The sequence below is a fragment of the Mus musculus genome, chromosome 19, assembly GCF_000001635.26.
Source record: "Mus musculus strain C57BL/6J chromosome 19, GRCm38.p6 C57BL/6J".
Taxonomy (NCBI): Eukaryota; Metazoa; Chordata; class Mammalia; order Rodentia; family Muridae; genus Mus; species Mus musculus.
The window spans coordinates 28,343,905-28,367,367 of NC_000085.6; the positions used below are offsets into that span (position 1 = coordinate 28,343,905).

The 23,463-nt window shown below is 41.6% G+C and overlaps 1 protein-coding gene and 1 long non-coding RNA gene across 6 annotated transcripts in view; both read right to left on the reverse strand.

The window, feature by feature from the left end:
- Glis3 (GLIS family zinc finger 3) overlaps positions 1–23,463 on the reverse strand; it is a 421,415-nt gene that overhangs the window by 85,054 nt on the left and 312,898 nt on the right. For 4 of the 5 annotated variants that reach the window (NM_001305671.1, NM_175459.6, XM_006526984.4 and 1 more), the window contains 2 exons: positions 13,887–14,048; positions 10,302–10,412 (listed from right to left, as the gene is read on the reverse strand). In NM_001305671.1, the coding sequence (NP_001292600.1) occupies positions 10,302–10,412; positions 13,887–14,048 (273 nt within the window). The other variant, XM_006526987.4, reaches the window with a different exon arrangement.
- Gm35866 lies at positions 18,638–20,390 on the reverse strand. The gene is made up of 2 exons (XR_386638.3): positions 19,687–20,390; positions 18,638–19,457 (listed from the first exon to the last, which is right to left on the reverse strand). It is a non-coding gene; the product is annotated as a predicted gene, 35866 (long non-coding RNA).

The window sequence follows — 23,463 nt, forward strand, 5'->3', positions numbered from 1 at the left end:
GGCTCGCAGGAAAGCAGCGTGCCACCTCTGCCATCACTCTTGGCTTCCTGCCTACTTCTAAGTCTTTAGCTTCTCAGAAACAAACGAGAGATTAGACAATGTAATAAAAAATTCATCCTGAGTCTAAGGGCCAAAGACATGAAGTAAGATAATATGTACATTCATGATGGCTCTGAAATGTGGAAGTGTCAGAGGCAGGGACCCAAGACCTTTCTTAATATCACTATTGCCATGCTCACAGCTGAAGTCTCCTGAGTCACAGAGTCTGTGTTTCACCTGATCTTTCAATGGCAGCCGTAGAGGACCTCAAGGGCAGCCACATGACTTCTTCAGCAAAACTAAAACTCAATAGGCCAAGAAAAAATGTTCCTTTTCCCTTAGAAAATTCTTGCTTTAGCGTAATTTTACCTCTTTTTATACTTTAAAAAATCTTATGTGTGTGTATGTTTTATGTACATGTATACACATGCACCATATGTCTTCAGTGTCCACAGCGGCCAAAAGAGGACTTTGAGAGCCTAAAGCTAGAGTTACAGATGGTTGCGAGTCATCGTGTGGGTGCCAGGAATCGGGAAAAGCAGCCACTGCTCTTACATGCTGACCTATCTCTCCGGCTCCTTACTCTGACCTCTTCTGCCACTTATCAAAGGCAGCTTCCTCAACAGAAATGGAAAAAAAGTAAAACATTGTGCATTGACATGCCCATACTGACCCATGCTGTCACCCCACACAGAAGACCTGTGACTCCTCCCATGCCTGACCCCTCTGAGGAAAGGACAGCAACAATCACTGTGCGTGGACCTTCTCCCTACTCACACCGTCGGAATGAACAGTTATTATGAGCCTGAGCTTACAAATGTGCAGCTCCAATCCTGAGACATGGAGCAACTTGACCAAAGGTTCTAGCATTAAAACTGGCGATGGAAGAAAGAGCGGAATTCAGGCCCTGGACTCACTCTGAATCAATCAGATCCTAAGTAGAAATAAAATGGGTGATAAATATAAAAGTAAGTAAACTGGTAAGCCTGTGAAGTTACATGAGGTTCACTCAGTACAGTCAGCATCTACACCGGACACAAGGGAAATCTCTTCACTATGCAAACAAGAGCCATGCACCTTCCATCTATAATGAGTGATCTGGTGTCAGATAACCATTCTCAAGCTAAAGACAAAAATTTCTGAAAATAGTCAGGTCAGACTGTCTGGCAGAGAGTTCCAAAACAAATTTAAAAAAAAAAAAGTCATGAGGTTTCTTTTTTTTTGGGGGGGGGGAAAATAGAGTAGCTAGATTATCAATTTTTATTCACATCATAATCTCTTTTCATTAATTATTTTTAAGCAGCTAAGATCACTTTAAGGGGAAAATTAATCAAAGTACCTGAAGCAGATTGCTGTTAGCTTACTGATATTCCAACGACCTCTTGGTATTCCCTATGAACGCCGTGTAATGGGTAACACATAATCCCTTGGAGAACAGCTAGCTTTGATGGCAATACACACTGTGTCGGGTACCACGCTCAGTGTTTTACCGCCATTATCTCACTATGACATGGACAACTGCATTAATGAACATCATACAGTTATGACAAAGCCCACTGCTTTGTAAGTTTTAACGTATCATAATAAAGTTGTGCAACTGCATAAATTCCAGCATCACAATGTAATACATAAGTGAAGAACTCGGCATTAACTCACGTCCTTCAAGCAGAATAAGCTCTTCTCTCGGCACGGTGTTTCTAAATTAGCTAACCTGGACATACTGACGCTCAACAGGCAATGCTAAGTGAGAGAGAATAGGACCAGGTACATCTGATAATTCTCTTCTCTTCTCCTAATGAATAATCAATTAGCACTGATGTAAAGGACACTTAGAAGTTCACGATGCCTCAGTCTCATGCAGCTAATCTTATCTTTAAATAAAGAAATCACGGTTTAAATTCATCATAATGGACTTTAGTGACGGTCAGTTTTATGTTTTTCCTTGGCTAGCCTATAATCTACCCTAGTTAATAAAACATTCACAATTTAAATATTGCTGTGAAGACATTATGTGAGTGCTTAGTATCTTCAGTCAGTTGACTCCATTATCTGATGGTCGCTGTGGGTCTGATGTCGTCAATCTTAAAGATGTAAGAACTTCCCAGACGAGGCTTTAGCCCGTGTCAGATGGGTCCTACTCCTGGCTAAACAACCCAAACGAGCAGGAACAATGCAGCTTTCTTTATCTGTCTCTTCCTCTTACCACTCACACTCAATCCATTGCCACTTCCTCTTCTCTCATTTCAATCCAGATTGCTTCCTTCCAACCCTCTAAAAGTACATCAACTCCTGACTCTGGTCATTGCTTACAGTCCCATTTCATTCTCCAATTAACTAGCAACACAGCTAGTCCTCATCTTGTCAAAATCCAGCTTGAATATCGGTGCTGTTTATGTCAACTTGACACAAACTAGAGTCATTTTCAAAGAGGACTGTCAATTGAAAAAAACAATCCCTACTGAATGGCCTACAACTATGCCTGCGGTGTACTGTCTAGGTTTATGATTGGTGTGGCAGGGCCCAGCTCACAGTCGGCAGGGCCATCTCTGGGGAGGTGCTCTTGGAAGGCAAGCTGATCAAGCCAAGAAGCGCAAGCCAGTAAGCAACACTCTACCATCGCCTTGACTTCAGCTCCTGCCTCCAGGTTACTGCCTTGTGTTCTTGTCATAACTTTGACAGTGACCTGAAAGTTGTAAGCAGAAATGAGCCTCTTCCTTTTCAAGTTGCTTTTGGTCATGGTGTCTTATCGAAGCAATAGAAGCTCCAACTAAGACTGCCTCTCTGCCTCTGGGGAAAGGAAACTATCTTACCGTTTCATGCATCCAAACACGTAACAAAATCTCAGACCCAAGAAATGTTGTGAAAATACTTGTGGAATAACTTGAATGTCTTAAAATTGTATGCTAGGGAAGTCAATATTCAAGAGCAAAGAGGGTGAAATATTCTTAACTGGGTAATATCTTAGGGGAAGGTAGTTATAACCAAAGTCATAAAAGTAAGGCTGTCATTCACTAGGTGTCTTGCTTTTGCCTTGGAATCTTAATTTCTACCAGTGAAGTCCAGGGAACGTTTCTAAAGAAAAAAAGAAAAAATAATTTGTTTTGCATGTCTTTGGGGGGACATTCTCAAGCTTCTTCAAGCTCTCCATCTCCATCCATCCCAGGAAAGCTCAGGTAATAACCCCGGGACAGAATCGAGCATCGTGGGCTTAAACTTTAATTCCTTCTGGTTTGGGTCCATTTCCTTTCCTTTTTATGAGCCATTTTTGCAGCCTCCATATGTTCCTGAAAGACAGGCTGCAGCAATCTCTGAGAGATGGCTCCTCCAAGAATACTCAGTTCTCAAGGAGGAAAGCGTTTCCAAGGACATTGTTCATGTGTTGTCACTCACAATGGGCTGCCGGGGATGGCTGCTACGTGACACAACAATGCTTTTTCTCCTGAAACGGCTTCTCTTTCACCTCTGGGGCCCAGTGTTTGCCTTTCAAAGTAGCTGCAAAGATGGGAAAGTGGAAAAACTAGAGGAGTGTAACTTGTTAAGTCACGATGCAATCCTAAGCACCGTTTAAAAGAAGCTAGTACCTCCTGGTGTCCAATCCAAACACGGCGGGGACAAGGCCACCTGCCCAGTATGTGCCAGGAAAAGTTTTTGCATCAGGCATAGCCAAGTCCTTGTGTGAAGTCACCCTGAAAATAAATCCTCCCAGCTCAGAGGGCCAAGGTACAATCAATGTGAAAGCATTACCCAGGGAGAGAGGAGACAGAGTTCAGCTGAAGCAGAGAAGGGAAGACAGGCACGAACTAGCAGAGGGAACAGTAACCATGAAAAGAGGCTCGAGTGTTTTGGAAGCTGAGACAAAGAGTAGGGACACCTGGGAGGGGCAGCGTGAGACAGTCTCTTGGTAGCTTAAACATAGTGTTCAGACTTCAAAGACTCTGTGGTAAATGTTTTTTTTCTCCCCAAATAATTTTCATTATAATCATGAGAAAGAATGCGAAATGTAGGAAGTTCTTTCTGTCAATCAATTAGGAAAACAACTGTTGCCCTAAGGTAGCTAAGCTTGGGCACTGGACTGCCTGAAACTGCAGAGTGAAGCAACGCCAGAGGGTCCTCATTCTTCAGGTGGTTTGCCAGGATGATAGGAGACAGCCAGCCCTTATGTTTTTATATGCTGGGTTTTGGTGCCAAGTAAGAGATTTTAGCAGGTACAGAAACAAAATGACCTTACTACACATAACAACGTTTAGTGATTGATTCAACAACAACAACAAACAACAGTGGCTTCAAGGATGAAAAGACATGCCTTCAGTCCTTTAACAGCCTTGGATGTTCGCAAAGACACTGTGTACCATGTCGCAAGGCAATGTGTTGGCATGACATATCACACCCATCTCTGCTGCCCTGTAAGCACATGTCTCCATTAGACCTGTCATCTTAGGAGTGCAGAGACAGCCTCATGTCACTCAAAATGGTCAGGAGCAGCCAAGGCCTCACCTGCAAATCAGGCTCAAAGGATCACACATGTTGACCACCTGAGTTGTGCTGTGTGCCTGGAGGTAGAAGCCACCAGTTTTGATGGCCAAAACTTGTCACGTTCATGCCACCCCAACTAATGAGGACAAGCTGAAGAAAGGGGCAACTAAGCTAAAGCTAAAGCACTTCTATGTGTGGTCCCAGAACTGAGAATGCTAAAGCAGTAAGTAAGATCCCAAGTTCAAGGCCAGCCTGAGCTACACAGTGGTACCCTGTCTCAAAACAAAGAAATAAACACACAAATCAAACAAAAACCCTAACATGAGCCAGACAATTCAAAAAGTGCTAGCAGGGTTCTTTGAAAGTCAGCTCAAACAGGAAAGTACAATATCTGGACTGAATCAGTGGTTTTCTAGAATACTGCAACCAATGTATTTTTCCCTCATTTTTAAAGACGTAATATCTTTGCCCCTCTGCTCAGTTCCTGGACCATCTCAGCTCACACCCATCCCATTATCAGCCTTCCTGTGTCTTCCCTATTTGCACTAATGTCACACCAGTTTCTCATGTGCTCACCTTCATCGGAATGCCAACCGAAGAGAGCAGAAAACACATCTCCTCCATGCGTTTGCTTCCATGGCGCTAACCAGTGTCCAGCACACAGTAGGTAACCAATAAATACTTACAACATGTGATAAAGGAAACTTTGGAGACCCTTGTAAAATGTCTACTTGAAAAGCTGCTTCATGAAGGTGCTGAGAAGGAAGTGGTTCTTCTGTGTGCCGGCTTCCTTAAGGACGGTTAGTCCATTTGCTGCTAGTGCTGGGGACTTGGGTTCAGTTCCAGCTCCCCACATGGTGGCTCAAAAACAACCTTAACTCCAGTCCAGTGTACCCAATATCCTTTTCTGACCTCCAAACCAGGAAAAGTGGTGCACTTACCAGGTAAAAGCATTTACACACGCAAACCAAAAATAAATCTAAGAATGAGAACAACATCAACCAAATAAAACCTATCTAATAACATCGCCACGGAATGTGTTTCAGGAGCAGGGCATGGGCAACAACTTTTACTATAGTTAAGACGCTGGGCCATCATCCCAGGGGTGGCAGCACATATTCTCCTGTAAAGACGAATGCAGTTCTTCTGATGGTATAAAGAACACACGCTCATTTTATTCACTGGTCTTTCCAACGAAAGACAATCTCCCTCAAGCCCCCCACCAACTCCCACAAGTATGGATTATTCTGAGCCCCAATCCACATACAGAAGCAGCAGCATACTTCAAACATGAAAGCACTATTGTGCTGGGCCAGGTTGCCATCGAAGCTGCCAGGCAACTTGTTCCAAGTAGCAATAGTTGTGGATATGTGTTAGAATTTGTGATGGTGTATAAGGATGTTTTCCATTAAAACATAAGCACTTCTTCTCGTCACTACTGTTCGTCGAACGCTTTTCTTTCAAGAGCATCTCCCACCATCTTTCTTGGAACTGATCTCCTCTCGGCTGAGGGGGATGGGATCCAGATGTGTCTTGCCAGCGTTCTGAGGTGTGAAGTTAGTCGCTTATCACTGTTTATCACCAATGGGACGATGCACAGATGTTCGTGAGCTGTTAAAAAGGCAACTCTGTACTGACTGAATATCATCCCTATAACAGAGTCCTCCTCACACACATCCACTATAGCAGTGTTACTAAAGCATGACAGAAGAGTTGGACTGGCTTATTATCCTAAGGCCAAACTGTGGTATGGGCTAATTCCTAATACTCTATTGATGATTTTTAACTGATTCCTTTAAAGGAACAAAGGACAAATAATGACAAGGAACTGTGGAATTTGGAGAGGACTTCAATGTACAAACCACCTGCCAAAGACCCCACCCCACAGACTAAGACCCCACCCCACAGATCAAAGCAGAAAACAAAGGATGGGGGAAAAAAGCTTCATTACCATTATGCTCCAAACTCCAATTTACAGGGAAGTATTATTTCCATCTATCTTCTCATGGTTCCAAGAACTACACAATGCAAAGTAAGCCATGGGCTCCCCCGTGACATTTATAGTTCGGGGAGATTCTGGAGAAAGATGGCGGCTTTTAACAGTCTAAAGAATTACCCATCTCACTTGAAGAAAACTGCATTAAGTAAACTGCCTGTGCACAGCCAGAATACAGACAGAACTCACTCTAAGTACGAAATATAAACGTAGGTAACTGCAATCGCTGGTGTTGAGGTCATGAAAGTGAACATCACTGACGTTCAGCCAATCAAAGGTCAATGTCTAACAAACATTAATAATTCGTAAAGTTTAGAATCTTTAAGCAAGTGCGGGTTGGATGAAGATTCACGTCACCTCTAACTCTCAGGCATTGCTTGTATTCATTTTTCTTTTAAAGTCCATTTTGACAACAGGCTAGGGTTGAAGAAAACCATGTTCCTGGTACTTCCAGGGTGAAAATGAAAAATTCTGATAAAACTCACAGCCTTGAGAAGAATTTCAAGTGGCTCATCTGCCCTAGTCTTCTCGTATTTCACTCGCGCATCGGGAAGAATTGAAGGACAGATTCTGTACCTTTTGCTCTGGAGGCTAAATTCTATTCCCAATGAATACCTTTTCTGGTGGCTTGAATGCTTGCCTACTCATTTTATCGGTGCGCCCCTGTTTCAAAGCATTCAAGAACTGCAGCGTACATCAGATGAACAAGTCTGGGTGCCTGCTGGCTGGTGAGATGTGGTGTATGTGTGTGTATGCTTGCTTGCTTTTTGCAAACAAGAGAAACTACTCTCTGTATGCAATAAGCCAAACTGTCTCTGCTCCCCTGGTCTTTTCCTTCTTCTTTCTTAAAACATCTTGAGAAATGTTTGGCTAAGATTCCAGGTCCATCTTATTTTCTGGTGGAACGGGTCACGTGCCAGGAAGGACCATATGCCTGTGGTCAGGGTACCACTCAGGAGCAACCTGCTTCTCCTTATATACATTATCTTACGGGTGTTTGTTACTGAACCCAATTTCCGAGCTGGGCCTCATAAAACTGGCTAAGACCAAAATAATGTCATTTAGCATCTAGGGGGAGGTTAAAGACAGGATTAGAGAGAGGCGGGCAGGCAGGGTATATTAAGCAAGTCCATGACTAACAGGGTGTGACAGCATAGAGTTTTATTCTTTTCAGCAAAACAATTCCCTATGGCTGGGACCATTACTCCACTGTGCCTTTATCACCTTGGAATTTTTATGGTTATTTTTGATGAATTCACATTTCTGTAAAGCCCTTTTTGAAATCATGCCAGTTTTCCAATTTTTAATTAAAGTCGTAAATAATCTTAATTCTGCCTTAAAAGGTTTATTGTTTCTTTTTTTTTTCTAAGTATTGATGCCAGGAAATACTTCAAATACCAAGTTCTGACATGAGTGAGCAATTAGGAGCTCTCTAAGGTCTAGTGACAACATTGTACCGTGTAAATGTATCGCACTGGGATATCGGCATTCGATTTAACAGCACGGAAGGGCTGATTTGGGGGTTTATCAGCAGCTGCCTCTCTTGGGAGTGACACAGCCTCTTTTTGTTAGATGAAGCAACATCATGTTAATTTCATGAATTACCTATCACAGACTTAGAAGGGGTTTTTGAAAAGTAAACACTGTACATTTGTTACTGAGGGCTGAGCCAAACGGTTAGAGGAAGTCAACCGAGTCCGATTTGCACAAAATAGAGCAGACCCCAAAGCAAAGCCATTAGAGAGGGAATACTCCCCTGCCCTGAAGTCCGAACTAAGGAAGGGCTGCGGTGTCTGACATGAGGACATCAGACTGCTCACAGGCCGCTGTTCTTCCCTGGACTGCCTACTCAGGCTGCAGGAGAACTATAAATACAGCCATACCTTACAGTCTCAATGCTTTCCTTTTTTGATTAGTGCTTCAATAAATATGCCTATAATCAAACCGACTCTCTCTTTATAGGAGGCTAACACACACCTTTATTCCACAGAGAAAGTATTTAACAATCTCTAGACAGCCTGTGTGCCTCCACACCTGTGAGCATCAGTACTGTTGTCTCTATAGGTGGTTAATACTCTTCCATGCTTGACAGTGGCTCGGTGAACCTTCAAGTGGCTCATCTTACTGATGATAAGCTTGGTGTTATTAGTAAAAGCCCACTTTATTAGAGACAACTTGGAGGTAGCAAATGGTCAGATTTAGAATGAAAGCCCTCTTTTGCTAAATAAATAATTTATTCCTTTGAGTTTTGTAAGCTACAGACAATGACAAAGCCAATAGACAACAACTCTGCTCAAGGATCCAATTGTGACAATGTGTTATTTTACGAGGAGGCATTGTTTATTCAGTTTTATTTACACTAAATAAAATTCCTCTGCCTTTCTAACATCAGATCATACCTAGCCCATGCCAAATGGTTCTGGGTAACAATATATTTTATGAAGAGATAAATTAAATCTATTTCTAGAGGGAAAGTATTTTAACTACTAATTTATAAGACTGGCTTTGTAAGTAGTTAAGTGTAACTGTCAAGTCCTTGCAGCAGAGTGGTTTGCTTTCTCAAAAGGAAGGCTTGGTTTAAGAACTTTCTGTCTATAAGCCCTCCACTGGCACTCAAGTTAGTATCTCCAAATAGAAAAACTTCAATGTAGGTATGTAGGTGTACACACACACACACACACAGAATTTCCTAACACCAATGTCAAATGCCAAAAAAACTATGAAAGAAAATGCACAATTTTGACAAAAAGACACAATGACCCAAATACCCTTGTACTAAAAACACCAAGTTAATGCAACTCACTTCTTCCAGGGACAAAGCATTCTACTAAATGTTCAAATATTTAAAAGCTTGGGTGCTGGAGACAGCTCAGTGGGTGAAGTAATTATTGTCTGAGCATGAGGACCAGAGGTCAGTCTGAGTGATAAGCCATCTGTGGTGGCACACACTTCTGAAGTCACTGTTTGAGAGGTGGTGTCAAAGCAACTGGACAGTTCCTGAGGAACAACAGCCACGGTGACTTCGGGCCTCTACCTATAGGTGTGTATACATGTGTGTCCACCCACACAAGAATATGCATATGCGCCCACACCCTCACATTCCCACAAAAAAGGTCAGTTATGAAATTACTTAAAGGACAGTAAATCCCCTGTCTCAAATGTTTGGAAAGCCAGCCGGGCCAGCCAGTTGAGAAATTCACAAAGCCAAATTAACACAGGATGCCTGGATGACCTTAGACATTTATTCTAAGCCTATAACACTGTAATATTTGCAGATTTTGAAAGCTGCATTAATCTCTCACTGCTGTCAAGGCCAATTTAAGTTCAGTATCTTGTCCCCTCTACCCATGATTTCATGCATAGTACCAATCAGCTAGCTTCCCTCAAGCCAACCATGGGGAATGGTCTCTCGATCCAAGAGGGTCACCCAAGTTCTTCATTAGAGTGGAAATTATTTGAGCTAGCTAGTACTTTTATGAAAAAGTGTTTCTCTCCAGAAAGAGCTTCCAGAAATTTCCATAAAAGCTTTTTGTTATTAACATTTCCTGGGGTTGGTGGCTGGCATTAATTTTCTCCAATTCTCATATACAAGCTTCCACAGAGATTTTTACATGACTGTATTAGTTGTGCCAAGTACAGCCTTGCCTCAGGGAAGACCTCTCTGTCCTCAGTATCCAGCACAGGACATCTTCAAACTCAAAAGATTTCCATGCCACACAGAAACTCTGTACACTGCAAGGATAATTCAAACATGCTTTTCCCAGCTGGAAAAAAAACTCCCTTTGAAATTTACCTTTTTCCTTGCTTGCTGCTCTCGGGAAGAATGTGCCTTCACGTGCTTTCTGAGGGAGCTTGGGTCTGTGTAGCGCTTTGTACATCCTGGAATTTGACAAGCATAAGGTTTCTGAACGAGAAAGAAAAAGAAAAGAGCGAGCTGTGGTTAAACTGTAAAGGGATTAGGGTCGGGCTTTCTTCAGACTGCTCAGAGCAGGAACTGTTACTGAATGGCACATGTCAAGTGCTGGGAAATACTTATGCATTTTAATTAGAACACCCCGGAATTCTGTGTCATAAAGATGAGAAGGGTAAACTTTACAAATGCCCCACAGAGATGCCCTATCCTTGCCTTTTTGAAAAAAAAAAAAATAGATTACCTTACATTGCGGTGAAACCATAAAAATCTTTTGTGGAATTTTTTTTAAAGGTAATACTTACATACTTACAATTATGTTTCCCTGAGAAAATCTTTGGTACTGTCAGAAATAGTAAACAGACTCTTTAAGGGTTCAGGTAAAGAAGCTGTAGAAAAGTCCAGAAAAGACTGGGTACGGTTCAGAGGGTAGGTACCTGATTCAGAAAGAGAGGGAAAGAATGAAGAAGGAAAAATTAGTGTAAAGCGAGCAAGAAACAGTACGTCTCAAACAACAGATGAATTGACGCTCAGCCAGAGGAATAGTAATATTAGTAGTCACGGAGGAGTGAAGTCTGAGGGGTGTGAGTGAGCAGACGGCTGAGGGACAAGGATGCAAATGTGTCCATCCCAGTTCCCTGTGGCAGCAGAGGGCATGAGGGATGTGAACATGTGAGGGATGCTCCCAAGTGCTTGGCACCTAAGTAGAAGTGAACGCAAGACCTACAGGGGAGGGAGACACCAACTCAAATCCATTCTGACACCAACACTTTCACCGAGTACTGATAAAAGTTCTTGATAAGAACTTTGGAGACAATGACTTGGGTGGCAAGCTAAACCAAAATCTCCCAACTATTCCAAAAACTTCAAAACGCAAAACCAAAACAGGAGCAATTGTATACATGAGATGGATTATCATCTGCCATGAGCACAGAGACCTTGGTCAGTACAGTATGAGAAAGATTTGGATTCTTCTCTTGATGGCTCTGGAAGCCTGCTATGCCAGACAAGAGTGTGGCATGGCTACCCTTCCTCTGTCAGACTCGAGTTTTCCTGTGCTTATCATCATCTGAGGAGACACATGGATGTTCTGACATGCTTACTGGAAATGATGGTTAGAATTCACTAACATTTGGTCATTTTTGTTCACTTCAAGAACAAGATAGAATCATGGTATATCCTTTCATTTGAAACCCCCAACTTGAATATTGGATGCAATTACTCATTGACTGTTCTTGGCTGATTCTGATCGATTGGATTACCTAAGATTATGAAAGATTCATGGAAGTGTGATCATTTGTAAGGCAAAATTGTCTTGAGAAATTGTTCCAGCTAACTAATTCCCTGTAGTTTCAGAGCTTCCAGAATGTGCTGTGAACTGTATTAAATTCTAAGAAATTTAACACTAAATGTTGGAAGAAGAGCAACAAGGCCCTTACTCCTCCTTTTTAAAAAGTGAGTGGGTGTTGGCGAAAGCCACTAGCTAAGGAGCTTCCATTGGGGTAACACAGACTTTGTTTTAACCTTGGAATCTTTTCTGGGTTCACCCGGCTTTCTTGAACTAGCTATCTCTACTCTGCATTCAGCTTGGAGCAGCAAGCAGCCAGTATCCATCCTTAGTAGTTTGACCATGAACACACACACTCGTGTCTCTGACCATCAGTATGCTTCAGGGAAGAAAGTTTATGGACACTGATGTGCTCTGAACATCTATGCTACTTTAAATGGGGCTGGGAATTCCATTTTCCATTTGATTTGAGGTACTCTTGGAGAAAGCTTGACTATAACCAGTCCTCACAACTGGTCTTGAGCCCTCCCTCTTGTGTCTGCCATCTTGGACCAGGATGCCCAAACAGCTCTCAGGCTCTGGTGTGAATAGTCTTGGTATCCCCATCATTCTATCTCTGATTATTCAAGCCTAAAATGGCATGCTACATGCCCTCAGAAAAGGTATTTCATTATTTTCCAGCTGTCCTGACTAATTACTTCCCTTGTTTAGATTTAGGATGTTAATAGAGAAATTGTATTAATAAAAAATTAATTGTATTAATAAAAAAGACAGTTTTCATGGTATGAATGGTCACACTTCCATGATATGGTTCAGTGACAAATTGGAAAATATGCTGGATAAGATCAAGACCATTTTTGATACAACAAAATCAGACACTTTAACATAATTTTTCCTTATTTTTATATGTTGAAAATCTTAGCACTTTTCATGTATTTATTTAACATTCTACTCTAGTAGTCCTGAACAGATCAATAAATTCAACTTGGCTCAAGCAGAAAAGGGCTGTTTCTTTTCCCATATTTTGCTAACTAGGTTTCCTGTATTTACCAGACAAACCATCACACTTATACATATATTAGGAGATAATTCTGTTTAGAAAGGTTATATGACATATAAAGCTAAAATGACTTCAACAAATATGACTAATAGAGACTAATATAAAAAAGGTAATAAATATGTCAACTATAACATCAGAAGAATCTTAAATATGTATGAGAAGGTGTGTGGAAATAATAGTATCTTTTCAAAATTCAAACTCGGGTGTAGTTTAATAATAGACATCAGAACGTTAACACTGAGAAAGCACTGTCATGAATACATTATTTTCAAGAACGTGGGATAAGAGATCCACGATGTGTATAATGCATTTATCCCAACGGCTTTGTTAAGTGAAGTGAAATCACACAGCATCTACCTGGCCTCCTCTAAAGAAAATGGCTTCAAAGCTCACGGATGCAAAGGAGTGTTATCAACATAATGGGAGGAAATAAAAAGACAAAAGTTATATAGGCAGCATTTGCAAGGAGCAAAATGTAGCAGCATTAAGGGAGTTAGGGTGTGAAAATAAAACTCAATTGTTCTCATCAGGTTGATATAAAGGGATGTGTGACTGTTAACACAGACACCGCACGTATGAAATGAACTCGGGGAAAGATCTGCTCTGTCTTCTTAGATGAATTACAGGTGAAAATAACAGATGGTTTCTAAAGCAAAACCCCGGGCTCATGCTCAACACCGTGCTGGCTGAAAAGCGAGGTCCAGAGGAAAAGAACAGGGTCAACGCATAAACACTGTACTTCATATTCTTTCCAGCTGCATACATTGTCTATTTTGGTACAGCTTGATATATTGATAATCGCTTTAATTATCTCTAGCGGCCATTCTGTGTGCTAAGACCTACTGCAAGCCCCTGAGCTGCTTCTGCTTTCTACAGAGTAGGGATTAAGTACTATCCCTTAGTCCTAGAAAGTTCTGATACATAGCATAATTCACAAATAAAAAATAAAACAGCCACACACGTCAGCCCTGTGAACACTTCACTGCGTTTTGCTGCTTTGCTTGGCACTGCCCTCTGTGACCTTAAGACCAGCAAGCGAACACCTGCTCCATCCTACCATCAGAGGGGCCCTTTGGCACCCAGCTGAGGCTGAAAGGTGGCCAGCCCCTGCCATCCTTACAGTGTCAAGATGTGTCCTCTGGTGCTTGGCACGGTCACTGGAATTGCTGAAGGCCTTTTGGCAGCCCGGATGCTGGCACAAGTATGGCTTCTCACCCGTGTGGCTCCGCAAGTGAATCTTGAGGTTCTCGAGCCTGGAAAAGGCCTTCTTGCAGCCTTCGAACTGCAAAAAGAAAACAAGGTTTAGTTATTGAGTAGGACCCAAATGCCTGAGATGAGGGAAGAAAAACAACCGTTAGTTTATACTTAGCTAACAGTAAGATGAAATTAAATCCAAACAGTAACAAATATTGCTTCTAAAAATACCCATATGTTTATGTGAATTGCATCTTTCCCACAGCACATACATGCCACGTTCCATACCAGATTTTGGTCTTAAACTCGTTTCTGTGATTACTTATGTCAGAGAATATTCACTGTGAGCCATCTGGCTCAATCAATAGAAACATAGTAGTGTGTATCTTGAAGAGTTATTAAAAAATTAACACCCTTTGCTCTTTCAAAATTGGTCTACATAGAAGAGCCCAGGAAGGAAGTTTTCAACAACAATAACAACAACAAAAACTAACAAGAAAAATTAAAGTGATCTATGACAGAAAAAGAAGGCAAGAAAGGTCTAAGAATATAGGATGGGAAATGCAGGTGCCCACTAGATACAGTCCATCAGTTATGTCCTTAAATGTTTGCCTAGGTTTACAACTTTCAAATGAGTGGCCAGTGTCAACATGTAGGGTAATGCCAAGCTGAGTAGTGTTCAAAATGCTATTTTAACAGTAACTAGGAGACAAGAGAATTCACTTAATGTTAATCAATTTTAAGTAAACTACTACTTGTTATTATTAAGTTTATTATTGTTGTTTATTTTAAAAATTTGCATTACCTAGCTATAAATAAGAGAAAGATAAAAGGTTATTTAAAAATTTATGTTTGTTGTTTGTTAATAACACCATTAATTTAAATGACTTCTTTGGAGGAAAGTTGTTAGCTATTACTATAGGTCAAAGTGATGCTAACATTCAAAGTGACAGTAAGAAAATATATCATCGGAAAAGCCTGTAAGTGATAAGGTTGTTTGTTTGTTTGTTTGGGTTTTTTGAGGGATGTAGTGGGAATGGGGCAGATAGATATTGGTAAAAGTGGGACAGACAGTATGACAAGGGCTATTTCCACTCAAAAATAGTCAACATTGCTTACGTGCTGCAAGGACCTCATGAAATGCCCTGGTTCCTTCGCTGATGAGAGCTCTGTTTGGGAAGGTTCAGTAGTTGGAAATTTCACCCTTAGGTAAGGGATGAACTAAGTAGAGAGAATAGTCGACTATGTCACAACACCCCATCTATTTAAGTTGATCACATTCTGCATGCTGGAGTATTTTAAGAAATTTATGAAAGTTGCACTTATTTTTGATTGAGAGTTATACATGTCTCACAGACATATGTTAGTTTATTTCAATTTCGATATTTTTCTTAAAATAATTTTCGGTGTTTTCCTGATTTCTATTTCACATAAAAAAATTAAATTTAGCCTGAACGAAGAAAGAATGCTGACAAAGCTGACGACTTCTTCACAGCCAAGTGTAGCCTGGGGGAGGGGGGGGTGCAGGGGGTGGTTTCTGGAATTTATGGGGCCTTATTTCTGCAAATTTTCAAATTGATCTCAAGTTTAAGGATCAAAGAGTTCTAAATTAACTCCTAATTCATAGCTAAGAGGTCTCTGCCAAGCAAACGTCTGCTTTTAAGGTTCACTCTGAATGAAGAATCAGAGAAAAGTCTTGGAGCCCAGTTTATTTTGCTTGGAATCACCTGGCAGAGTGCACTTAGGTCTGAAACCAGCTTGTGGTTTTGGCCATGCTGAGCCTGTAGTCTCATTCCTAGCAAGGCTCTTTTGTAGGGCAGATGTCTCTCTGGGGCTAATTCCAGTGAGATATACCCAGAATTAGGTGGCCTCCAATCTCTCAACCCTTCTACAGTCACCTAACCCCTTACAGAGAAAGCTACATTGTTTTGGCATCAACGTGAGAGTGGAGACCAGTGACAGCTTAATTAACAGGCTTTCTATGGGTGCCAGATACACACAACACTTCCCCCCATGTCATGAGAAACCCAGTTATGTGCTGGTGTGATTCAAACTGTCCATGTGCTCACATATGAGTTACATGAGGCTAACAATTCCTCATCCTTTCTATTCAATGTCCACTTAAATGTCTGCTTAGAATTGAACTGATTGCTATTATTAATACAACCAATATGAAGGAGGAGGAGGAGGAGGCGGAGGAGGAGGAGGAGGAGGAGGAGGAGGAGGAGGAGGAGAAGCAGCAGCCACCACCACCAAACGAGGAAGGAAGTAAGGAAGGAAGGAAGGAAGGAAGGAAGGAAGGAAGGAAGGTCGGTCGGTCTGTGGTCGGTCGGTCAGTCGGTCTGGCATTCCAGTGAGGACCAGAATACCCTAACTACACGAAGAAGCAAATTGAAAGACAACGTGTGACAGCCAAAAGACAATCTGGAAAATAATGAAAATCTAGATGCTATCAGAGGTTCTCTCTGTAACAAGGGTGGTCAGAAAAGCATAGCAGTATCTTCAGGGAAAATGATTAAAGACAGGGTGTGAGCTCACTGAAGTGTTTAGACAGTACTGGCTGCCTTCAGAATGCAGTTTCATGGATGAAGGAGCTCCTAACAGACAACAACCACTCACTCTTTGCAAAAACATCTTTGGAGAATCTATAGACCCAAGTCCTCAAAGACTGGCAGATGACAGGGTAGAGGGTCTAATGCCCAATGGGTCAGAGTCACCTGAGTGAACTTTTCAGGAGTGTCTTAAGAGGAAGGAGTTGCGGTGCTATTTGCTTCTCTAATAGCATCTGGATGGGACTTGAAAGCGAACAATTTTATAATGAAGTGTTATCATCCATTATGGGAATAACCCTGTAATTCACTACAGGACTTTCCTCTCCCTCGGGCAGTTTCATCCCTACGTTCGCAAGTTCAATTAAAGGCAAATGCTTTAAAAAATAAGCTATCATTCATGCAGGATAACAAGAAATAACGTCCCAAAGAGCTACAAGTGGATTCTTAGAGAGTTTGGGAAAATAGTTGCCTCTTGATCTTATGATCTTTCCTGACTTTTACAGAGCTATTCAAGGCGCTGAACTTTGTAGATGAAACACCTGGGTATAGGGAGTCAGAAGCATTAGGGATATTTCCTGGATTTGAGTCACAGGTTTTCTCAGGGTGACTCCCACAGTTCAAGATACACCCAGAGAGCTAAGATATACAGTGTCAACGGGTTGCTCTTTACCCCTGATATGGTTCAATGCTTGCAAAACCTCAATGCTCTGCTTCGTGTCCTCTCCTTCCTGAATTGGCTCTGAAGTCATAAAGCCAAAGACTAATAACTCATAACTGAATCACAGGTCCTGATCTGTCCTAAACTCAAAAGCAAATATAATTCAGGAAGATGAAGAAAACCAAATCACGGTCACACTTAAGAGTTCAAAGGGGGAAGAAGAGGAATAAACCAAGATTTTAATAAGAGAGGAAAAGAAAAATGGAGCAATAGCAGGCTTGGAAGAAGGGACATGGGATCTGGAGAACAGTTAGTCCATGCTAAATAGTTTCTCTTTGTTATTAATTTGATCTAAATAGCATCTGCCCCCTGAACAAACGCTATAAGCATGATCCACAGCTGCTAGGAGGTAAACATGAAGAAAACTCAAGGTTTATTCATTTAAAGATGATGAGAGCTGAAGATGGTCTGCACGGCTGGGCTGGTTACACACAGAGGAGGATACACACTAGCAGGTTACACACTGGGACAGTTACACTCTGAGCAGAGGCCTTCAGAGATATGATGCCCAGACCAGAATCAGTATCCTGAGGGTAACTGCCGAAAGGATGGATTTTCTGACCCAAACCCAGAACCTAAACTTTAGGGCTAGGGCCGGTCTATACGAGTGGGAACCAGTGCTCTGGCTATGGTACCATTCCCCATTTCCTTACGTAAATCAAATGACAGAAAGTGTTTTCAGAATTCACCATTTCTACTTCAGGCTCAGTCATCTGAACCTGTACAGCATCAGCTACCCTAGGACTTAAAAGGAGCATCACCTGTGCAAGGTAGGGTAGGGTAAGCATCCCTCACAAGCAAACGAGACAAAACTCCCAGAATGCTAAGCTCTCACTAGAGATTCTCAAAACTCACAGCTTTCAAATCTGCTACCAGGCAGATAGATGTCTGGTTCTAAGACAGGCATGCCGATCAGCTCTTTTCATGGCCTCCTGACCAGTAAATACCCTACATTGTACTGCTGACGACAGTCTCCAGTTGAGAAAAGGCACTGGGAGAGAAGCGACATTACCCATCTCTATGTTTCAGTGAAATTGCAGACGTGTAGGAGAACAGTGCATGAAACTCTCCCCGAAACAGAACTTTAAATCTCATAGGGCCTTGAAAATACTTCATAGTGTGACGCCTCATTCTAAGAAAAATCTCTTTAATGCTGGTTTTAAGTAACAATCTTTAATTAGACATTTTCAAGATCCCTCGGACCTACAGAACCCCAGCTTGCATCGCTTCGCCAATTTAGAAAATTATTTCATATTTAAAGAATCAGACCGGACTGCAATCATCATCAATATATATTGGCTTGATTACGGATTGTTGACATTCTGCAACATTCAGATGACCTTTGAAATATTACTTTCTGTTTCTATTAGAAGCTTTTGTGTAAGGTTCTAGAAAATGAAAGGCTCATTAGACGCGATTAAAATGGGATTTATTCCATATGTGTAACCAATAATCAAGTCGAATATTATCCCCTTCTCTAATCAGCTACTTAGAGTGCCAAGAAGGACAAGTTTGTATTCAAAGCAGTAATGACAGCGAGCCTTCTTTATCAGGTTTCTATACCATTGCTAATATCAACAAAACCAAAACAGAAAGAAGTCTATGACGGTGGAAAACTTTTTTAAAATATACATTTGATTTCAATTAAGGCTTGGTGTTTATGACCCTCGGAGGAACACACTTTTACAATTCCACCAGTCAAGACCAATTAATCCCATTAGTGTTGGCTGCCACTGGGCTGTGCAGTAAGGACTGACTGATGCATTCGGTACTAGTCTGTATCTCAGCACACCACCCCCAAACAATAGGGACGAGAGGCTCCCATGGAAAACTCAGCAAGCATTTCTGATGCCCTGGCTACAGTCATGGTGACTTCCATCGTCAGTCTAGGAGGTCAAGTCCCCTTGGATTAATTGCTTCCTTCAAAGGGTGTAAGATTTCTTTTGTGACTCTGAAAGGGTCCAAGGAAGTGAAGCAGTCCAGCTTACACAACTGAGAGACGTTGAGAACTCTGATGAATATACTCAGCTAACGGTTTACTTCCAGGGAACCTTCCCATCTCGATGTGCACGTGAGTCACACGGAGGTCTTAAGATGTAGGTCCCAATGCCTTAGGTCTTCCAGAGGAGAGTGAACACCTCTGTGTCTGTCTCCAGGTGACGCCAGAAGATGACCAACGCTCAGAGATTACACTTGGAGATGCAAGGTCCTGGGACACTTCATGATCCTTATCGTTAAAGTGCAGAGTGTGGTATAGTTTGGAAAAGGGGAAACAAACATTAGCACTAAAGAAAAGAATCACTAGAATGAACCAAAAAGAGTCATCTATTTTCTTCGAACACAAAACAGTACAGCCTAACTTTAAATAATGAAACAAGAGGAAGAAGAAAAATCCGTTTAAAACAAAACGGATGCAGATCCCAACAGAAAGACTGCGGAAGCAACACTGGACTCACCAGGGTTGAATTCCCTTCCGTGAATCTCCATCTGGGGATACTCTAACTCTGTGTCATTCCACTCAGTTTCTGTTCCCAGGCTATTCTAAATAGCACTGAATGCTTCAGCAAATCTTAATGTTTACCACATCAGTCTACAGGAAGACCATGTCTGACTCGCCAAGCGACACTGACTTCCTCTCTGCTCCCTGTTCCGTTCAGCTTGGTAAACGGGCAAGGATGAAGAGGCCACATCTCTGCATATTTTTACTCCTATTTACAGCTCTGTCACCCTTGTGTTCCTAGCGCCATACTCATGGATGTCTGTCTTACCGTCCAGCTTCTAAGAGGGAATAACCGATTTTGTATTTTGAAGTTTCAGTAGCCAATGACAACTGCCTTGGCTCCAAAGTTACTTAGACTGAACTCCCAAAGGGTCCTGGTATCTAAAGAGACCTGTGCTTGCTTGTCTATGACAACCCTTAAGATCTGATTGCTCTTGGGTCTGGTTAAGGACAGCAGAAAGAAAAAAAAAAAAACAGGTATATGGTATTGGTCTCAGAAAGTCTCGGATTCGGGATGTGCCTCTCATCCAGCATCCTTAAATGGCCTATGGTTCTCATTTATCCAGATTTTCTGGAACTATTAAAAACGTTGCAGAACTAACATAAAATCCATTCAGTAATGTTTTCCAAAACAGTCCTAGGCTCCAGTTGTCGTTCTTTCCCTGTTATTCTGCTGTGCAAAATGAATCCATTAACCAGCTCAGAAATCCTTTCCTGCCTTGCTGTACTTGTTTCTTGATCAGTAAATCTGTGTAAAGCCAAGGTCACCTGCACGGGTACACATACATGATCTTTACTGGTTCTAGGCGATTCATTGCTCTTGACCACTTTGGGCTGTAGGTCACGGCTGATCTTAAGAGGGGACTCTAAATGACGAGGAACTGAAAGAAGTAAAATGAAGCTGGGGGATGATTCGACAGAGGCTGTGTGACAATGTGGGGGACACTATGCTACTTCTGTGCCAACAACTGAACCATACTGAACTCTTATGGAAATTATCAAGTGTCTGGTTTGTAACAATGGAACCGTGGGCATTATCTCCACAGCTACAAAAGGAGTCTGTCAAAGCAGAAGACAGCTGTGTAAAGTGGATGCAGAGGCTCTTTTCAGATACTCAAATATAAGCAGTCTGATATACCCATAAGATAAATGTGTATATTACCATGTTATATCAATACAATGTAATAAAATTCCAACTTTGAGAAAGTCACTATTCCTTTGACCAAGTAAACAATAAAACACTGCTTGTGTGGAGATTCTGTTGCTAGCTGCCATTGACTTCAGGCAATCTGTGACTGCCCACAAGAGCATATATTCTTCAGGGGCTGGCAAGATCACAAGAAATGCATATTGGATATATGCCAGCATAACAAACATATGTCTATGGGTTTGAAAAGAATTGTGTATAAAATCACTTAAAAGCAATTAATTATTTAATTTTCTACGTAGGCACTTGGTAAGTATCACTTAGCTGGGTATAATTTTGACTTTTGATGTATGCACACTCATTTGTATTACATGAAGTCACAAAATTATGTTTAGGCAACCTCCAGGCACCCAGCTTTTTCTTCCCTCCATGCACTCACAGACACCATTACTGGCTTGAAATTCAGAGTCTCCTAGCATTGTACTGATACATGCATATGTGAGACTCTGTGTGTGTTGGTGGCTCCATTTGGCCTGCTCTCTACCCATGGCATCAGGCATGATGCTTCTGTGAAATATATAAAAGGTAAACAAATAAAAAAGCAACAGTCCAATGGTCTGCCTCTCTGTGGTAAAGGTGCTTTCCAACTTTAACATAAAAGTCAGTAGTGACCAATTCCTGCTCCCTACATAAGCCTGGCCTTACTGGGCTTCTGATCGCCCAGCATTTCCCAGCATTTCCCTAGACTCTGGGTGGTACAGGGGAAACATCAGGCTCAAGCCTGCCTTACCAATGCTTCTAGTATATTCCATGAGATTGGCATAAGCCAAGCCAGCTTTAACACTTTCTTGTGATTTTCTGTGTACCAAAGATCACAGCTGAACAACAGCAATGTACTTTAGGCAAGAAATACTGAATTTTCTCTGAATGTCTGCCTCAGAAATACATTTTGAACATTTATTTAGAGGACAGATAAGGATGGATGAAATAAGAAAGAACTAATAAAAATGAAAAGATCAATGGAAAAAAGCAAGAGGGGAGAAGGAGGAGGAGGAGGGGGAGGGAGGGACAGACAGACAAACAGACAGACTCTGCAGGTCAAAGAAAGGAATGGGGCCAGGGATGCAATAGAGGCCTAAACCTTAACATTTGGTCCAAAGGCCCTTTCCTGATTCCCTAAACCCACACCCATGCCTGGGTCTAGTGTGGCCCAGCTACCCAACCCTCACTGAACCCTAAGTCCCTTTTGCCTGCTGCTTTTTTCCTGTGCAGCGCCCTCTGCTGGTAGAGCCACGGAGCCACATCCTTTCCGAGGCTCTTCATTGGGCTTGCCCCACACATGACCACCACACTGCTTCCTTCCAGCTGCACACAGAGGCACACTAATTGGATTGTTTGTTCCTCTCATTGGGCTGTGCGCTTTATGAGGACAGGGAACCCAGTCTTGCTAATCTTTTTATCGCCCACGCTAGGTACAGGGCTTGGCGTATACTCAAAGTGATCACATTATTTGCTAAATAAATGTTAAATGAAATGGAGACTGAACCCTTATAAGAAAGCATATTGATTTCCTAGACTTCCTTGTGTAGTGAACCCATTAGGGCCTTTTAATTAGGGAGAAAGCTAGTTACTACTTACAATGACATCAAAAGCCAACCTCTTAGAAGCTATAAAATACACTTATGAGGTCTAAATATTGGATTTTAATGTTCTATAGAACTACTGCAAAATGTATATTTAATTAAATGAATTATCTATCCACGTGGAGAAAACACTAATTACAACACATGGTTCTATTTGATGGCATGTGTGCGAATGCTGGATTGAGCCCTTTAGTCATATGCTGAGAAACTCTCAGCAACACTGGTGAAGTGAACTGACTGTTTTCTTACCACACCCTTCCCCAAATTTGAACTAAGCACACACTAACACATTGGAAACATGTTATTATCAATAATTCAAGGCATATAAATGTATGCCTTCCTCATGCATAAAGGAAAAGAAACTGCTCTAAATTGCCCTTTTAAAACCAAGCTAATATGCTCTACAATATGCCAGGAAACAGCCACTCATCAGTTTCTCATGAAGAAAAATGCTTTAGGACTTTGCCCTGAATTGCCTTGACTCAAGAATTCCTAATGAGCAGGTCCAACAATTTCCCATGATGCCATGCCTCTGTCAACCATTCTCCAACCATCCTCTCTAAATGGGAGACAGCAGTTCAGACCTAAGGTTGCAGGTCCTAACCACATAATAGCTGGGGATACTGTGTTTGGGTAAAATGTTTGTCACAAGGCCTTCATGCCAGCATTCTCACTGTCAGTGGACCTGGCTATCCAGTAATTAATAGTTTTTGACGGTAATGATGAGAGATCTCACTGCTTGGCTTCAGCTTCATTAAGAATTGGCATGCTTGGCACAACGGCGTGAAGCAATATATTTATTTAGTACGGTGTTTTCCAAAATGATTGCTGAATTCTGTCAACTCTTGACTGAGAAACTGTCTGTGGGTTCAACCAGAATGTATGCTAACATACATTCGGCAACACAAGCCTCTGAGACAAACTGTTTAAGTCAATTTGCTTA